Source organism: Megalobrama amblycephala, linkage group LG24 (assembly GCF_018812025.1).
Source record: "Megalobrama amblycephala isolate DHTTF-2021 linkage group LG24, ASM1881202v1, whole genome shotgun sequence".
Classification (NCBI taxonomy): domain Eukaryota; kingdom Metazoa; phylum Chordata; class Actinopteri; order Cypriniformes; family Xenocyprididae; genus Megalobrama; species Megalobrama amblycephala.
Window position 1 is genome coordinate 10,300,957 of NC_063067.1, and position 20,884 is coordinate 10,321,840.

Genomic DNA, 20,884 nt, shown 5'->3' on the forward strand with positions numbered 1-20,884 from the left:
CACTATGGTGTCCTTTCCAGTCATAGTTGTCAATTTTAACTTAACAGGAGATTTATCTGCCTGCAAGACATTGCTCACTTCTTGGTCGATAAAGGTTGTATCACTTTGTGAATCAAGTAAGGCATAAACTAATTTTTCTATACTCACGTCTTTGCTTGATGATAACCACACTGGTACAACCATTGATGTATAAGATGATCCCCTTCCAGCCACGCTCAAGGATACAACAGCGGTTGACTCATCTTCTGATGTTGGAGCAAATGCTGTTACAGAGACTGGCCCTTCTCTCTTGATAAAGTTATCATCATGAAGGCAAGTTGGATGTTTCCCTTTACATGTATTACAGGAAAGACGATAGCGACAGTCTCTTGCACGATGGCCAGTTTTCAAACATCCATAACAGAGATTATTTTCCTTTACAAATACCCTTCGTTCTGCTAATGTGTTGATCATCAATTTGGAACAATCACGAAGCTGATGCTTAGGATCCTGACAAAATATACAGGGAGGCTTTACATTTTTCTCTGCGGTCTTTGGCCTTTCAGACCCCAATATGGTCTGAGTATTGAGGACAGTGACTTTACTTCTTGTTTCTCTCAAATTGTGTTTATCAGCAGATGCAAAGCTGAGAGCATAAGATGACGTGACTGGATTACAACCAATCTCTGCCTCTAATGAAACAAATGCTGCAAAGGTCTTAAAATCAGGAAAATCCTTATTGTCTCTCAAGGTTTGCGTCACTTGTCGATTCCAACGTGAAGCAGCCCACCCAGGTAGTTTTTGAACCAACCTTTGGTTTTCCTCACAATCGTTTAAAATTTGTAGACTTGCAACATGAGGCATGGCATCTTGACAGGCATTAAGAAAATCCGAAAATTCTCTCAGTCCCACAGCATCCTTTGAATTAATTTTTGGCCAGTTTGAAAGTTTCTGTCGAAAGGCACGTTGTATTACAAATGGTTGACCATACCTTTGATCTAATCTACTCCAAGCATCCTTATAAGCATCAACATCACTCCTGAAAAACGTTCCATCCAAGGTCTTGCGTGCCGATCCACCAACATACCTTTTCAGATAGTAGAGTTTGTCAGCAGCAGATACACTCTTTTTATCAATCAATGACATAAAGGAAGCCTTCCACTCAACATAGTGAATGGGATCACCATTAAACACAAAGGGCTCTGGAGCTGGCAGTCTGTTCAAATTTATACTGTCTTGCAGAGCTTGCACAAGAGAAGGCAGTTCGTTTTGAGATGGAGATGTTTCATTAGCAGGTTGGATAGAAGTGCTTAGAGGCAAACAATACTGTTCTCCAATAATACAATTTGTTGAAGGATCATCAACTTCTTGAGCTGCCATACGATTGTAGGCCTCAAACCTTGCCTGAGCTACCTTTAAATCCTTTTCGGCCTGTAATTTCTCTAGTTCACGCCTTTGAGCATTCAAGTCTCTCTCTTGTTTGTCTTTTAATTCTTGAATTTTCTCCTTCTGTTTAGTTTCCTCCATTAGTATTTTATACTCCACTTCCCTTGCTGCCAGTTCTGCGGCTGCTTCAGCCTGTTTTGAAGCGACACATGAGGATGCAGTACGATGGCTTAACTGGGCAGAGGACTTGTGACTCATTCGGGAAACAGTGGAGCCATAAATAGAATGAGCATAGCTAGATTCAAGAAGCTCTTTTAAGCGATGTTTTACTTGAACTGCATCAAATTCATCAATGCCTGATATTCTTTCATAAGCAACTTTAATTATATCTGTTGTCACTGCCTCACAAGCATCGATACGGCGTCTTAATTCAGTAGATGGTGTAACATGGTCTCTAATTTCAACATAGAGATGCATGATGTTCTCCTTTCCCTCTTCTAGGGTATCAATAAGAAATGCTAACTGGCTCTCAGTAATATCAGACTTGAGTTGATCTCTGGAACTGCGTGCTAACGTTTTCCATTTTTCATACAGGGAGATAAGCTTTCTTTCTTTCTTTTGAATTTCATCTCTTTGAAATGCAAGCATTTTCTCAGTAGGATTTTTTGGACGAACAGAACGTCGAGGACCCTGAGTCTCTCCTAAATCTCCTTGTAATTTACCTTTAAGTTCACTCAAAGTTCGTTCTTTAGCCTCAATAGTCTCTATTATCTGTTGTCGGTCTATGCCATCTGTTGATGTTTGATACTCATTGTTAAGGGTTTCAATATCATGTTGGAGACTGTTAATCTGCCTTTCACATTCAACATTATCAAAAGAACAATTTAACTCTGTCATTTTAAAATTATCAGATTAATGCACGACTATACAATATATATCCAACACAGTTAAAAAATATTTAAATTCCTAAAGAATAAATCATCAATATTTATAGCCTCAATATTTGCATCAACAGTAAATTTAAAAATACCCCTTTTTCCTTTTTAGAAAGATTTCTTAAAACACCTGTATAAATATCTTATTCAAACACAACAAACGTTTTCACAATTTCTATTAAAGTCACTGAAGGTGCATAAACCCTTATTTTAACCTTAAAGGCGAACGTCTTTCGTTGATTAAACGTTTCCCCTTGATGTCCGTTTGCTGTTGTAGATGTGTGTCGAACAATAAATGTCACCTGAAGAAGAACACAGAGTTTCACAGTCCGTAACGTGTCGTTTAATCCTCCTTTTCAGCCGTAGTTAACCGTAAACGATCATCAGTTGACCATCAGAAATCAATCCGCTGCCCGTGAACACTCCTTAAAGACCCATCATCGTGGACACCGGTCATTAATGCAGCAGATTTCAACGACGAATGGCCAAGCTCTTACTGTTGCTACCCCACTGGAATGATGGTCAGATGCTCCTTAAACTGATGTTTCCATTAACGTTTTATTCGTGACACTCATGTAGACACCGTAAGAGCTACAGCAAATAAACAAAAAACAAAAACAAACAAACACTATAACTCTTACACAAACCCAACATAAAACAATACAGTTACACAACAGAAGAAAATAAACTCGTTTACCTTATAACCCTCTAGTGGGATGCACAAAATACAATAGGAGAGAAACGGCAAGCTGCGTCCTTCAATCAGCGTACACACACACACACACATACACCTGGCGGAAATGGGCCCCACTTTATACGGTCCAAATGTCACGCGCATAGGTCGCGCATCAAGTCGCTTACCAAAATAAAAGTCCCTTAAGGAAGCTTGATACAAATGGATCGATGAAAACTCTCCTTTAAGTTAACCATCCGTTACATTCTGAGTTTGTCACACCACAGAAAAATGTGTTATTAACCACCCAGCCAAATTTGAATGATTAAAAAAATCTTCAAGTAAATGAAATAAGTTATCAAAATCTCGAAAAAATCTTTTTACAGTCTATGGAAAAAATAGGCAGCGCTCTCTGCTCTCAAACGCTGGGGGCGTGTCCGCTGTCGGCGCTGAAACCACACCCACTCGCGAGAGCTGCCGTCTCAACTTGCTTGTCTAATGAGTCAAACATACTGATGCATATAAACAAAAGAATCACGTTGGAGGGTTGCACTTTTTAGTAGAGTTACTGTGGACTACCTACTAATTATAACATAAGAACACACGACAACTTACACTCATTGGGCACGTACTGCCGGACTGTTGTCGAGTCGACAAATGACGGTGCCGCGAGACGGGAGGATGAAGGCCGGGACGGGAGAGACTCTGTCCGGCCCCATATATCATCGGTTATCGTCGGGACGGTAAGAAGGCCGAGGCAGGAGGGGGGGCCGAGGTCTGTTCAGTCGCATTTCGCCAAAAACAGCGGATTATCTGTGAATCCCAGCTGTCTGATGAAAGTTTGTAAAATTATCCGGTGTAGAACGATCACTTTAGAATCCTTCATATCATCGTTTTAGGAAATTTAAATAAGGAGACCGAGCATATTGTATAGACCAATTTGGTGTTTGCAAACAGCGATGACGTTTTTTGTGGGCGGAGCCTACCTGGTTGCAGAAAATGACAGTTGAGCAGTAGTAGTCTATGGAAGCCACGAAATAAAAGAATAAAAAAAAGTTAATTTCGAGTTTATATCTCACAATTCTGACTTTTATTTCTCGCAAACCTGAGTTTATATCTCACATTTCTTACAAAGAAAAACAGAATTGTGAGATATGCTCGTTATACTCGTTTTCTGAATTGCAATTTATCCCGCAATTCTGACTTTTTCCCCCTCAGAATTGTGAAATAAACTCACAATTGCGAGTTATAATGGCCGAACTGGGAGTCATAAACACGCAAATGCAAGAAAAAAAGTCAGAATTGTGAAATAAAAATTTTATAGACTATGTTTAAAAGTTATCTATGTAAAATGTTATAGGTTTAAATATTATTTCATGCTGTAACTGCTATGTATGTATGTCCTCTGAACTGCATATGTGAATATTGTAATAATATGTAGACTTACTGTTTACATCAAATTCCTGCTTTAATAGTAGACTAATCCTTGCAGGTGTCATCAGTCCAGTCTGTGAAACGTCTCCATTTAGCTTCAAAGGACGTTTTCAACGATGGTTTTCTTTAAAAATGAAGACTATATTTTTTTGCATTCCGATTCCAACATCCAGAGGCACAACAAAACGTTTTTCTCTTATTCTGTGGATTTTGCACAGTTTCCTCCAATTGCTACCGCTATTTTTCTGCAACCACTATGCGCGCGCAGCTGCAAGTGACGTAATTGTGACGTCTGCTCTAAAGAGGTCTATATTATAACAACCATGTAATATGCATTTGCGTGACGAAGGCATTACTAGCTAAATATGCAAAGAGCTGTATGACGGTAATGACACTCGAGATTGAGCGAGTGAACCGCTGTAGCGTTAGAGGCGGCGCCACGCTCGGTGCGTCATCGACAGTTATATAGTGTTAGGGGAGGAGCTATGCTCGGTGGACGATGTGCGTCATCAGACCCCCGTTATAGCTCCGCCCAAAAAATCCTGAGCAGAGACTTGGTGAAAAACTGTTTTTTGAAGCTTTGATTGTGTTTAGTGTGCAATATAACATGTGTTCATGTTTCGCGTGTAAAAAAACAGTATTTTTCACATAATTTACTTATCTGTATACCGGTGTTTCCACTGTCATAAAAACGGTCTGATGACTTCCTTGTTCTATGAAGTCCCTCCTTCAGAAATACGTAACGAGTTCTGATTGTGCCAGCGGTTCCTGTGTTGTGATTCGACAGCAGCTTCTGCTCCATCTTTCAAGAATAATCTTTGTGCGAATCCGGCATTAAACTGATTGAGATTGAGGAAGCTGTCCTCAGCAAAATGTGCTGCACATAGTTTTACATGTGGATTATAATTTTCGGGAACCGAGTTAAACATAAATTGTAACCATTGATCTCTAAGTACAGCATCCCTGGGAAGGCCAAACAAAGGTGATTGGACTGCGGGATGAAAATAACAGCGTTTCGACGACATGGCGATAAACACACTCTACAAACGCAACTCTTGCTATTCTCCGTGGGAGCGCAACAAGACCACGCCCCCTTTTTTGTGTATTCCTGTGGGCGGAGGTTAGTCAAAAAACTGTTTTAGTGACGTCATTAAAGAAGGAAGTAGAGGGATGTAGTCCAAACTGGCCGTTCGATGTAGGCGACTTCTGTTAAATAAAATATCTCGCTTGGCATTGAACTTTGAGCTTTAAAATTTTACAGATTTTATTTATACTCTAACAACAACATTACACACTAACTAAAGTTTGAAACATGGGATCACGAAGAACGGGACCTTTAACGCTCTAACTTCACAATTAAGCATTACACAATTCACAGACTTTGTAATGTGTTTCAGCAATACATTTGTAACATTTATAAAGTGTTTAGAAAGAATTCTCAGAATTGACTTTACAGGGACTTTAAATATTTTTAACAATTACACAAAAAATAATATTGACAGCCCTAAAAAAACATTATTTTTCCCATATTGTTTTTTTCCCCCATGTTTAGTTCCTGTCTCTTTGTAGCCCCTCCTCCTGAAAAGCACTATGTGCTCTGATTGGTTGGCTGGAACAGTGTGTTGTGATTTGTCAAGCACTTTGAGCGTGTTTGGGAAATGTCCCGCCCCTCACCATAACCGCAAGTTTCAACACTACTATTTAACTCAACCAGGCCCCGCCCCGTTATTTTGCATATGTCTTGGGTGGGAATTATTTAAATGAGGAATATTGTGACGTGTTCGTTCCTGGAAGAAAACTCAAGACTACAATCAGGCGTTTCAGGGAGTTCAGAAACAGTGACACTGATATAGAGAATAACTCCCGCTGGAGGGACTTTGTGCTTTGTAACCCTGCAGACCTTTTTCATGCTCAAACAGCAACATTACACACTAAAGAAATTTAAAAATGTAAAAAAGCATAATAGGACGCATTAAAGTAAATTTTAGCTGGTGGAGTGTACTTAATGATAAAAAAATTGACCTTATTGACTTTCTTAATTTCTTAATTTCTTTCAACAGTTTTAGCGACTGAATGTTGTAATATCTGTTTAGGTTCAAGTATATGTGAATATTTGCCATGCTCTTATCAGATATCGGGTGGCTTTGTCTTGCATGTAATTCTGCCTCTCTGTCTGGTTGCTCTGCTTCCTCCTCGGTTAGGTTTCATTTGATGCAAACCAGGGTTAACGGACCAAAAGAGGAATGAATTTAAAACGATCCTGATAAACTCCCCAACCCCCTGTTTCTGTATTAGGAAGTTAAATCTATCATTGCTGTATTTACAGATGTACTTCACCTTGTTCTCAGGTAGCGAACGCTTGGTGAATTCAGATTACAGCGCTCCACACATCTGTCCAAAGGTCACTCGTATTTGTCTTAATCACAGTTGCTGTAGCGGATATTAAATCACTGATAAGTTTCATGAGTTCATGTCCTTAATATCGTGATGACAGCCTTTATCATCTTGTAATACAGGATTTAATACTCATTCAGCCTAGAGTAAATAAAGAGGGCTTTTAATATGCTGGATCATCCTGCCTTTTTGTTTACATGGCTTAATGTCAATTTGACTGAAGCAAATTCTCCTAATTTTCCTAGATAAAAGCCTCTTAATTCCAATGCAAATAAAAATTTCATTAATTTCTGGAGCTAAATTATGATATCTTCATAATCTGTTGTATGATTTGCATGCTAAAATCATAGTTTAGGATTATTTATTATTATTATTATTAACTGTTACTTAAATAATTTAGTAGGCAACTTCAATGTAGGGCTGAGGTTAAGTGTCTTTTTGGGAAGCATTTTAGTGTTAGTGACAGTTTTTCATCCAAAGTGACTTATTGATTGCAGAATCAATAAGTCGTGGAGCAAGCTGGGGTTAAGTGGCTCGCTCAAGGGGACAATTGCAATAGGACGTCTCAGTAACTCTCCAGTTCGTGGGCTACTCTTACTAGGGTTCAAACCAAACATTTACATTTTCTATTTTCTCCCTGTTTGACTCTATAGCCCAGAGGTCTGCCCACGAGCTGCCCATGGTAGAGAAGCAGGACATGGATGCTTGTTCGGTTCTTGGAGGCCAGCAGATGATTCTCACCGGCCAGAACTTCAGCGCAGATTCGAAGGTGATCTTCATGGAGAAGACTCATGGTAAGTGCTGAAAGATTGACATTCTGCCCTAGTATATTTGTACATTTTTCACATTTTCTGTGTAGTTTGAGGTATGATTTGGAAAAATACTTCCTTCCCTATTTCCTTCCTGTGTTCACATATTATGTATAGAAACAGGAAGTTGAAAATTACTGAATATGCTGAATGTTTGTAGTTCGTTGAAGAAATAAGGTCATTTTAATTAGACTAATGCCTCGTTTTAGTACATACTGCTGGCATTGTACTTTCACCATTTCTGTTGTATCTGTATATTTTGATTATTTTAATTTTTTTTACTTTGACTTACTATTAAGCATATTTTACTGGACTGTCATGTTTTTAATGTTACTAGGGAACAATTTTATTCAGCAAATGTATTAAAGATCTTTTTAAAAATGGTTTCACCTCTTTAAAATTTTAGAATTTCTATTAAATATTAAACTGAAGGATTCTATATATATACAGTACAGTCCAAAAGTTTGGAACCACTAAGATTTTTAATGTTTTTAAAAGAAGTTTCGTCTGCTCACCAAGGCTACATTTATTTAATTAAAAATACAGTAAAAAACAGTAATATTGTGAAATATTATTACAATTTAAAATAACTGTTTTCTATTTGAATATATTTCACAAAGTAATTTATTCCTGTGATGGCAAAGCTGAATTTTCAGCATCGTTACTCCAGTCTTCAGTGTCACATGATCCTTCAGAAATCATTCTAATATGCTGATCTGCTGCTCAAGAAACATTTAATGTGTACAATTGTACAAAATATTTGTGTACAATATTTTTTTTCAGGATTATTTGATGAATAGAAAGTTCAAAAGAACAGTGTTTATCTGAAATCTAATCTTTTGTAACATTATAAATGTCTTTACTGCCACTTTTGATTGATTTAATGCATCCTTGCTGAATAAAAGTATTCATTTCTTTAATTTCTTTTCAAAAAAATAAAAATAAAAATTCTTACTGACCCCAAACTTTTGAACGGTAGTGTATAATGCTACAGAAGCTTTGTATTTCAGATAAATGCTGTTCTTTTGAACTTTCTATTCATCAAGGAATCCTGAAAAAAAAAAAAAAAGTACACAACTGTTTTCAACATTGAAAATAATCATAAATGTTTCTTGAGCAGCAAATCGGCATATTAGAATGATTTCTGAAGGATCATGTGACACTGAAGACTGGAGTAACGATGCTGAAAATTCAGCTTTGCATCACAGGAATAAATTACTTTGTCAAATATATTTAAATAGTACACAGTTATTTTAAATTGTAATAATATTTCACAATATTACTGTTTTTTACTGTATTTTAAATTAAATAAATGTAGCCTTGGTGAGCAGACGAAACTTCTTTTAAAAACATTAAAAATCTTAGTGGTTCCAAACTTTTGGACTGTACTGTGTATATATATATATATATATATATATATATATATATATATATATATATATATATATATATATATATATATATATATATATATATATATATATATATATATATATATATATATATATATATATATATAAAAGCTCAGAAGTGTGTAATACTGTCTTAAAGGATTAGTTCACTTCAGAATTAAAATTTCCTGATAATACCCACCCCCATGTCATCCAAAATGTTTTTCTTTCTTTCTTCAGTCAAAAAGAAATTACGTTTTTTGAGGAAATAATTCCAGGATTTTTCTCCATATAGTGGACTTCACTGGGGATCAACAGGTTGAAGGTCTAAATTACAGTTTCAGTGCAGCTTCAAAGAGCTCTACATGATCCCAGATGAGGAAAAAGGGTCTTCTCTAGCGAAACGATTGGTCATTTCCTAAAAAAATAAATAAAAATGTATATACTTTTTAACCACAAATGCTCGTCTTGCACTAGCTCTGCGAAGTTATTTTCTCCTCCAACTTCAAAATTGTCCGACATCTTTGTTTTACTTTTTTTTTTTAAAGGGCGTTTAGTCTTTGCACGTTCGCTTTGTAAACACTGGATCTGTACTTCCACTTACTCAGACGTGTGACCTTTCCAACGTGATTACGTAATGCGTGGTGAATCACAGAGCAGTGCAAGATGAGCATTTGTGGTTAAAAAGTATATTATTTTTTTTTTTTTTTTTTTATTTTTTTTTATTTTTTACATAGTCCACCATATGGAGAAAAATCCTGGAATGTTTTTCTCAAAAACCTTCATTTCTTTTCAAATGAAGAAAGAAAGACATGAACATCTTAGTTGACATGGGGGTGAGTAAATAATAAGGACATTTTAATTCTGAAATGAACTAATCCTTTAACTAAAAGTGTTATCAAATCAGCCAATAATTTTCAGAATCAAACAAGCTAAAATATATGGCTAATAGTCTTTAGTTTACATCAGAGACCTGTGAACGGCAATTTATTTTTTATTGAACAAAAGCTTGTATTTACCTCCAAAAGAAAGACTGTTTGTCAATGTTTGGGAGTACACTAGTATATAGATGACCTTAAAGCTAACAAAAAGTCCAAAGGACAGTGTTTTTAATATCAGGCTCGACATTTTCTTTCCATGCTAAACACTTTTTGTTTTCATCTCTACTATCGCTTTTATATGGAACCTGTTTTTGTGTTTATTGTTTCTTTTATGTGAGTCACACTGAGAGGTTAACTACGCCGACAATTTACCATCAACAATTTGCATTATTTTGGATATAAGAGGCAGAGCTTCACTGTCCTTTCTTTGTTATAGTTTCAGCGTGCGGGTGGCGCTTTTGTTGAAGAGTGTGTTGTCTTTGTGTTCAGTGACAAACATGTACTTGCTCTTTTATCTGCCATATTTGATCAAACATTATGGACAACATTTTCTCATTCTATTTTCATATTCATGAGTCATTGTTTTATCTGAAACTAACAGAATAAAGTAGTTGAACTAAACAACTGATAAAACTACATAATTGCAGATACACACACAAACTCATCAGTGAACTTTATGAATGACAGTGGACTGCAAACGGCCATTAGGCTTTCATTTGAATTGTGACCTTTTCTAATCTGTTTCTCTCACATTTGCATGAAGTTTTAGATTTCGGATCTGAATACAGTGTCAGCTTTATGTACAAACAGTACAGCGGCTCATCTATGTAGATTCTTACCTGGTTACAGTTTCAGTGTCATTATCAGATCGATTTACTGTCTTTCTCTATTTTCATTATTATTTTTACTTATCGTCCACATTCAATTTCACATGAATTTAAAATGGGAGTTTTTTGGCTTTTAAGTTCATGTCTTTGATGCCAGTATACTCTTAAAAGTTGACAAAACATGCAGTAAAGTCTTTCTCTTCCTGTGAAATGAACCAACAGTAATTATTAGGGATTCACAATAGGATTTTTTTGGCCAATACCAAAACAGATTTTAACGTACAACTATTGGCCAACACCGATATTTGTTTTAAATTAGCAAATTTCAAAAACGCATGCATTAAGGTATACAAGCTAGTTTATTGCTGCATCATCAAATAAATTGAACATGTATTGGAGCCATTTAACATTCAACAGGTCAACATAAATACATAAATGAAAGCAAAAAATACATATGAAATAAACACTGCTTTTTAGGTTCGTTTAACAGTAGTTTTCAGGTACAAAAATATAGTAAACAAGCATAAAATAACACTGAACATTCTTCACTGTACATTTGTCAAGAGTAGTGAGTGATTTTTATTTTTGTCTTTTGTTGTTTGACATTAAAACGCAGACAGCTGCGCAGCAGGAATATTAGGCTGCTGTCACTTTAAGAGCTGCACGGATCCAATATACTGTTACACAAGCGTTTTCTCAGCTGTTTACATCCATTTAAGACATAATCGACTATTTTTACAAGGATACTTGCCAAGACAGCCATTTTGTTATAATTTTGTGTGAATTAGAAGAAGTGAAATCAGTATTTGCGTGCTTTGGATGTGTGCACACCCAACTTCTCACACACTGTGTAGAATTGAGTTCTCTTTTACGCCTTCTTGTGCTTTAAACTTTAGTGAAGATAAAGCACTGACCTGATCGGGACAGTGACAGTTCCTTCAGTTATCCCGAGCTTCATTCATGCTGGTAGCCCTTATTGATGATCCCTGCTGTATTTTGTACAGATTTCATTTTGTTTTAACAAGTTTTTAATTATTTTACCTAGAGAAAAGCATTGAATTATGCAACAGGCATTATACAGCTCCGTGCCTTTATGCAGTTACTGTAATTAATAAACCATCGGTTTTTTATATCAGCCTTTTTCATGCTGTAGCCGATATGCTGATGGTTTTAAATTGATCAAAAATCGTCCGATAAATATCGCTGGCCGATACATCAGTCGTCTCTAGTAACGTATACAATTTCTGTCCAATAAAATGATCTCTAAAATCCGCAGTAGCGAATCATATTTCGGCCGTGAATTCATATCATATCATCTATCATATCTCTACAAATGTATCCCAACTGTTCATACGTTAACCATTACCCATCTATTTACAAAGAAATGTCTTGTTTATCTATTCATTTTCATCAATAAAAGAGCAATTTATAATAACAATTTTAATATACAGTACTGTGCAAAAGTCTTAGACACGTCAGTATTTTCACCCTGCAAAAAAGGTTTTAAGCCAGTTGTTTATATATTTTGCTGTAGTGTGTCAGTAGGAAGTAAGTTTACATTTCCAAACTTTCATTTTGCCATTACTTTTAATAATCCAGTGAGATTTTTGTATGCACAAGGAGTCTGACAACAGCTGGTGCTCTACACGGAAATCTGTCTGTGATTACATGAAGAAACAGATGAAACTGAGACAAACTAAATCCAGAAGAACTGTGGTGTGTCTCCAAGACACTTGAAGAAACCTTCCTGCAAAGCTACCTGAGAAAAGATGCTCAAGTGTACCTGGACAAAAGCTGTTTTAAACACAAAGGGTGGTCACACCACATATTGATTTGATTTAGTTAATAGAAGTTAATTGATAAATAAAATCTATTTATGACACTATTTAGGTCGGTTTCTTCAAGCATCTTGGAGACACGGGCACCGTTCTTCTGGATTTAGTTTGTCTCAGTTTCATCTGTTTCTTCATGTAATCACAGACAGATTCGATGATGGTGAGATCAGATCTCCACCAGCTGTTGTCAGACTCCTTGTGTATTCAAAAATCTCACTGGATTATTACAATTAATAGCAAAATGAATGTTTGGAAATGTAAACTGATATGTCCTACTGACACACTACAGCAAAATATATAAATAACTGGCTTAGAGGGGGGGTGTTACAGTGTTTTTACAGTGTTTCCTCACTGAATATCCTGTTGCGTTTGGAAAATGCATCACATTATGAAAGTAAAATGGGTTGCAAAAGCCATTCTATATTGATTTGAATCAGATCTTGATGTCTTTAAAGACTAGAAAGTCAACAGACTTACAAGAAGTGAGTTTAGTGTGTCAAATATGTCTTTAGAGGTTGTTGTGGTGTTGGTGGCAGAGCCTTTTGCCTGCAGGTGTCATTGTTATGGCACTCCCACACACTGTGCTCTTTCATGCATGCTAAGCAGCAGATGGATTGTGTGTGTGTGTGCTATGACTACTTGCTCTTATTGATGCCGCTTTTTGCCTCGGACAGGTGGCACTCGGCAGTTTTGCCTGCAAATAAAATCCAGTCACAGCTGTGTGATTAGAAAGTGCTCCTTCAACCTTCAAAATTCCCGTTGCTTTTTTTTTTTTACTTTGTTTTTTTTTCCACCCATTGTGTTCTCTACTGCTGTTTACATTCTGTTTTATTGATGTACGCAAAGTGTCGTCTAGGTTTTGTTTGTTTTGGTAGAATGCAAAGTTCTGTTTATTGATCTATTAGGTGTGCTTGCCTGGTTGAGGCTAATGTGTTTAGTCTATCAGAAAAGAGCTGTGACTCATCAAGTGCTCTTTTAGGTAACATTTAGATTTTTTTTCAAGGGGTTTCTTTCTGTCTAACACCCTATTTCTCTGTAACTAACACATTCCCTCTTTCTAAATATACAGTGTGCTCACAAGCAAAGTATTTGAACACTTAAAGGTCATATGTGTAATTGTTTTAATGTTAAAGGGTTAGTTCACCCAAAAATAAAAATGATGTAATTTATTACTCACCCTCATGTCATTCTACACCCAGTAAGACCTTAGTTCATCTTCCGAACACAAATTAAGATATTTTTTGATGTGCGATGGCTCAGTGAGGCCTCCATTGACAGCAAGATAATTAACTCTTTCAATGCCCAGAAAAATACTAAAGACGTATTTAAAACAATTCATGTCACTATAGTGGTTCAACCTTAAAGGTGCCCTAGAACTTCTTTTTAAAAGTTGTAATATAAGTCTAAGGTGTCCCCTGAATGTGTCTGTGAAGTTTCAGCTCAAAATACCCCATAGATTTTTTTTAATTAATTTTTTTAACTGCCTATTTTGGGGCATCATTAACTATGCACTGATATATAGGTTGTGGCCCCTTTAAATCTCGTGCTCCCCATCCCCCGGAGCTCGCGCTTGCCTTAAACAGCAAACACAAAGTTCACACAGCTAATATAACCCTCAAAATGGAATTACAAAATGTTACGTAACAGTCTGTGTTATGTTGAGATTCGCCTGTTCTTCGGAGGTCTTTTAAACAAATGAGATTTATATAAAAGGAGGAAACAATGGAGTTTGAAACTCAATGTATGTCTTTTCCATGTACTGAACTCTTGTTATTCAACTATGCCAATATAAATTCAATATTTAATTCTAGGGCACCTTTAATATTATAAAGTGACGAGAATACTTTTTGTGCACTAAAAAAACCCCCAAAATAACTACTTTTCAACAATATCTAGTGATGGGCGATTTTGAAACAACTTACTTTTAACATTAAAGGCACAATTAGTAAGATTTTTGTATTTAAATATCCAAAAACCACTAGAACAATGTTATATATTTTGCTGACTTGTGTACTTGCATTATCCCAAATATTTCCAAGAATGTTTAAATCCAGACAAATAAGCAATTTTAACCCAGACACGTGTCCATGTGTTGCCTATCAATGACATCATACCCGCGTTACCCTCGATTTCCAGTTTTATTTTGTAGAAACCATGGAAACACCAGACGCTTTAATATATAATGTTTTATTAGACAGGTGAGCAACTGTTTGGATACATTCATCGACAGAAAACTAATCATGTTATACAGCTCAACACAGTAAGTCTTATTGTTTAAATGTCGTTTTCTTGATTTACAGTGAGTGCCATGTTTTACCATGCCTAATATTGATCTAGCTTACAGCAGCATGCAACAAGTGTCTCATAGCAGCCACTGAGCGAATGCACAGAGTAGCATTATAACAACTTACTCAAATGTAGCTAATATGATAAACAGCGCTGCTTTACCCCACATATGCTTGACCGGAAGAAGTGGAAGTGGTGACTGTGGCAAAATAAAAGCCACTCTCAAGACGTGAGTTGCACTCGTCTCTCATTAGCAATCATTCCAGCGGCCTTGTTCAGCTCTCACAGCACTCGGCCCTGTTCGGCTTCATTCTACATTAATGTTAATAATCTCATCCATGAACATGATGAGTCCCATCCCGATTCTTTTCCACCGGCTGTGAGGTGAAGACAACCTCTCCGATGATTCCGCGCTCAATCTCGGCGTCAACAAGCTACACCTTTGTTGCGACCTCTAATGGTAAAAATTTACATATTGTGCTTTTAAAATATTAGGTTGCTGTCACTTTAAGAGCTATTTTTGCGGTATCTGCATATTATATTTATTTATGTATTATTATTATTATTATTTTATAATCTCTAGTTATTAAGCATATTTTTGTCTGGACTGCTCTGCTTTTAATGCTACTATGATTTTGTTCTAATTTTCTTTTATTTATCATTTTATTTATTTATTTTAAAATTTATTTAGCTATTATTTTTGCTATTCTGTTATGCCACTGCTGCAGAAATTACATACTTCGCCTTTGTGTTAGATGTCATTGCAATAGATAACAATGTCAAACCAAAACATTTAAAACATTTCATAAAAAGAAGTCCGTTGGGCTTTAAATTATAACAGTATTCAAAATTTCAGATGATTTTTTTTTTATATATATATATATAATGCAATGCCATTCATATGTTCATTTTTAAGAGTGGCTTCAAAGTCCATATACTTTTTAGGGCCACTGTGTGTGACTGCCTACTGCATTTTTACTCTAAAAGTAAGAAACAGAAAAACAAGCATTGATTTTTGTTGTGGAGGGTTTCTTATCCTGACGGAGCGTTTTGGAGCTTTATGACTCTGAAATCCCTCTGAAATGGGAGACAGCTGTCTTTGGCTGGAGTTTTGTTGGCTCTTGCTGATTTTGCTCTGTATGCCGAGCTGGGCTTCCACTCTCAAAGCTTCTAAGGCTAATTATAAGAAAAAGTAAAAAACAATCCCATGGGATCCTGAACAAGGAGCTTTGGAACAAACCGCAAACAAACAGAACGGCCAAGGAAGAAGCACTCATCACCTGTCGCGGGTGAAACGGAGCAGTTTGATCATAAAGCAGTCTTAAGACGTTGTCCTGGCAGTGCGTGTGGAATCCCCCTTGCTAGTGCTGACTCAATTGAGCCACACGTCTCTCATTTTGCGGCCCAACGAGGGGTTTCCCACATGCTGCTGCTGTGATACAGAGCAAAATCGTTCCTGGTTTAATGACTAATTTAGTAGGAATGATATTTTCTGTTCTGGTTTAAAGATATATTTTGCTATGTGTTGTTTACTTGTATTACTATGGTTTTGGGAGTTGTGTATCAATTCAAACATGGAAGACAGAATTACATAACAGACAGCTGTTATGTAAAGATGCTTGGGATTAGGAATGCACAATTCAGATCATTTGGTCTTGGATAAAGTTGGTGAGAGAGGTTTGAGTTCATACTGACATCTCTGACTTAAAATTGCAAACTCAAAACACACTACGTGCTCAGATTGGCAGTCATGAGGTCAGCAGTGTCTGAGGAAGTGGGTTTGGGATAGAACTGTGGGTAGAATTGGTTTGAAATTTGATTGACTTGTGCCACACTTGCTCTACAGTGTGGGAACCAGTCTGTAGGCGAGGAATTATGTAAGTACCCTATGACCTATGGATATGACAGATGAACCCACAACTCATCACCCACTTTACCTGTCAAAACAGAGTTGAGTCATTATGAACAAAGGAAAGAAGCAGTGAGTGCCAGTGAGAACGGTTGCCCAATTCTGTATTTCCCCAAACAACTGAGGGAAGAAGTTTGACTTAAAGCATGAGTGTGATGCAAGATGGTTTTCTGATAAATTATATATAATTATGTGCCGAAACTGAAAATTCTGGATGCACTTGGCCGAAAACCGAAACCAAAAATGCTTTCTTATTTTAGATTAGCTTTTTTTTTTTTTATTGTGTTAATATTAGACTTTTTTTAATTAAATGTAATAATTTTAATGATACTAAATTTAAAAAATACAAGCCAATAAAATAAAATAACAACACCTTTATTGAAAGTAACACACTAAAATTGCAACACACTATAATTTTCAGCAGCTGAAATTTCGGTGCATCCTTAATATATAAATTTATGTATGTATGCATGTATGTACGTGTGTGTGTGTGTGTGTGTGTGTGTGTGTGTGTATATATATATATATATATATATATATATATATATATATATATATATATATAATGTATGTGTGTGTATATATATATATATATATATATATATGTGTGTGTGTGTATAGCAAGAAAGATGAAACACTCTTCCGGTAGTCTTAAATTAGCCATTAAGAAACCCTACATCAATTATTTACTGATAAATGAGAGCTTTGGTATGGGTATTACATAATGGCTATGCAGTTAAACTTACTTAACCAATCTCAACTTTAGTTAGGCAAACCAAATTGAATTAACAAACTTTATTTCATCTATTTCCAGATGGACAGCAAATTTGGGAATTGGAAGCCACAGTTGACAAAGACAAAAGTCAAGCAGTAAGTCCAGCGCCTACATTACATGAATTACTGTACTTCCTGAAGGTCTATATTCAGTCCTCTTCTTGTAATCGGTCTATAGATACAGCAATAAAACTATTCTCTCATTCACAGAGCATGCTGTTCATTGAGGTGCCTCCATATAGAGACCCATCCATTTGCCATCCTGCCAAAGTCAACTTCTACGTAATAAATGGGAAACGGAAGCGCAGTCAGCCTCAGCATTTCACCTACACGCCTCTACCAGGTGTGTGAAGTATTTTTGCTCCTCTACCTGTATGTCTAGTAGGGGTAATATTTGATACTGTACCTTTAAGATTTTTCCTCAGTTTGCATATAGTATATTGAGTATTATTACTTATAATATCTTTTCCATTTTCTCATTTTACTTCCCCAGTTCCGTCTATAAAGACAGAGCCGGTGGATGAATATGAATCTGGTCGGATGGGTTATTCCATGTCGCAAATGTTAGGGGTTTCTCCCCAGCCGTACTATAACCCTCGGGGGGTCATCAGCCCAGACAGTGGCCTGGTGCCTGGCCTCGTCCCCTGTCAGCAGGCCCGCCTAGGTGTCTCCCCTCCGGACCACCGATTTCAGCAGCAGAGCCAAGCCATAATGTACTCCCGTCCTGGAAAAAGCTTGTCGAGCAGTCCTATTTACTCTCAGACGGGAGCCGCTATGATTCCAGACTCCCATCGTTCGGTTCTGGTCCACACGGGTTCCCCAGCCCAGTCCTCTCACCTTGGTGGCCAACATCCCTCCAACCAGCATCCCTCAATCATTCAGTTCTCTCCCACCAACCACCACATGCTCAGAGGAGGAGATCCCCCTGCGCCACCACCCCCAGAACATCAGCACATCATTTATTGTGAGGGCTATAACCAGCATGGTCCCCAAGCTACAGGGGCCAACCGTTCACCAGCACCAGCCCAGGCACCGCAGAACCCTCAGAATTACCCCACAGTCATCCAACAGCAGCCCTTCCTCCAGAGAGTGGCCAAAGACAGGTCACCTCCTGTCCAAGTAGAGCCCCAGAGATGTTCCTCCGCAGAAGAACAGAGAACCAGTGTTCCTGGACGAGTCACGGTCAAGCAGGAGAACTTGGATCAGGCCTACCTTGATGATGGTGAGTAGTTGCAGTTTGACCTGTTCTAATGGTTAGACATTCGTAATTGTGTAAAAATGTAGTTTAAAAGGTTAGTTCGCTCAAAAATGAAAATTATCCCATAATTAAAGGGTTAGTTCACCCAAAAAACCTTCGTTAATCTTCTGATTGCAAATTAAGATATTTTAGTTGAAATCTGACGGCTCCGTAAGGCCTGCATAGAGAGCGATGACACTTCCTCTCTCAAGATCCATTAATGTACTAAAAACATATTTAAATCAGTTCATGTGAGTACAGTGGTTCAATATTAATATTATAAAGCGACGAGAATATTTTTGGTGCGCCAAAAAAACAAAATAACGACTTATTTAGTGATGGCTGATTTCAAAACACTGCTTCAGGAGACTTCAGAGCATAATGAACGTGTCGAATCAGCGATTCGGAGCGCCAAAGTCACATGATTTCAGCAGTTTGGCGGTTTGACACACGATCCGAATCATGATTCGACACAGAAGAATCATAACTCTCTGAAGCTTCATGAAGCAGTATTTTGAAATCGGCCATCACTAAATAAGTCGTTATTTTGTTTTTTTGGCGCACCAAAAATATTTTCGTCGCTTTATAATATTAATATTGAACCACTGTACTCACATGAACAGATTTAAATATGTTTTTAGTTTGTGAGAGAGGAAATGTCATTGCTGGCTATGGAGGCCTCACTGAGCCATCGAATTTCAACAAAAATATCTTAATTTGTGTTCTGAAGATTAACAAAGGACTTACGGGTGTGGAACGGCATGAGGGTGAGTAATAAATGACATTATTTTCATTTTTGGGTGAACTAACCTCAAGCCATCCTAGGCTTTTCCAAGCTGGGAGTGAATGGTACCAGTTTTTTTTTTTTTTTTTTTTGAAGCCCAAAAAAGTTATAATAATCCATACGGCTCCAGGGGTTAATAGAGGCCTTCTGAAGCGAAGCGATGGGTTTTTGTAAGAAAAATATCTATATTTATAACTTCTAGACTTTATAAAGTCTAGATCCGCTCAAAGAGTGACCTCTGACCCGATGCATGACGTACTGACGAGCAGCAGCGGATAGAGCAAAACAAAACACCGGTCACGAATTAGAAGTCAAAAAAGAGAATTTTCAAAGAGAAATATCGGAGGAGTATATAATATCTTGATTTTGTTGCCCAGCCCTATTTGTTTGCTTGAGACGTCTACTCTCACCACTTATAAAGTTATAATTATCGATATTTTTCTTACAAAAACCCATCTCTTCGCTTCAGAAGGCCTTTATTAACCCACTGGAGCCGTATGAATTACTTTTATGATGGATGGATGCACTTTTTTGGCTTCAAAAATGGTCCCATTCACTCCCATTATAAAGCTTGGAAGAGCCAGTATATTTTGTAATATAACTCAGATTGTGTTCGTCTGAAAGAAGAAAGTCATATACTGTACACCTAGGGTGGCTTAAGTGTAGGTAAACTATTTTAATATTTTATTATTTTTGGGTAAACTTTCTCTTTATGAATTTACTGTTTTAAGCATACTTGTTGGAAAACGTTAAAAAAAGCTTCTTACACTTCGTGTCATCTACACTGTGGCTCAAAAGTATCTATCAATGCATGTGCATATGAAGTCAGATTGCCCGTAAAAATATGTGACTGTAGGAATGTGCCAAATGTAGTGGAGTCATTCAGTCACATTCTTTGACTGACAACGTGTTAATGTACCATTAGAAATGTCCCCAAGCACATTTTTTTCTGCTTTCAGACAATAGCAGGAAGAGTGGTTGTCAAGTCTGTCTCATTGTCTTGTCTTGTCTTAAAATTTCGGGGAGGTTTTTTCACACGTATGACCCAAGGACTATGAGAAACCAGAAATGTTGTGTATTATATAAAGTGGAATGAACGAAAGATCTAGTTTGTACCCCTGGCTTTGGAGTATATACTTTCCATTACTCAGGAAGAGTGAAGCCGTAATGAATTAGCTAGAATGAATTAGATGGACTCACATTTCCTTACACACACACACACACTCTATTTTGTTTTTCAATTGTGTCAAAAAAAACATAAGTCGATTTATAATGACTTTGAAAATGGCCAAACCACGATGCGGCAGAATGCTGGCGAGGGAAGCCGTAAGATTCCAGTGTCACTTCTGT

At 36.9% G+C, this 20,884-nt stretch overlaps 1 protein-coding gene across 3 annotated transcripts in view; it reads left to right on the top strand.

The window, feature by feature from the left end:
- nfatc2a (nuclear factor of activated T cells 2a) overlaps window positions 1-20,884 on the top strand; it is a 52,502-nt gene that overhangs the window by 19,939 nt on the left and 11,679 nt on the right. For all 3 annotated transcript variants that reach the window (XM_048177602.1, XM_048177601.1, XM_048177600.1), the window contains 4 exons: window positions 7,455-7,595; window positions 17,554-17,609; window positions 17,724-17,856; window positions 18,007-18,735. In XM_048177602.1, coding sequence (XP_048033559.1) covers window positions 7,455-7,595; window positions 17,554-17,609; window positions 17,724-17,856; window positions 18,007-18,735 — 1,059 coding nt within the window. The remainder of the gene's footprint in view (window positions 1-7,454; window positions 7,596-17,553; window positions 17,610-17,723; window positions 17,857-18,006; window positions 18,736-20,884) is intronic.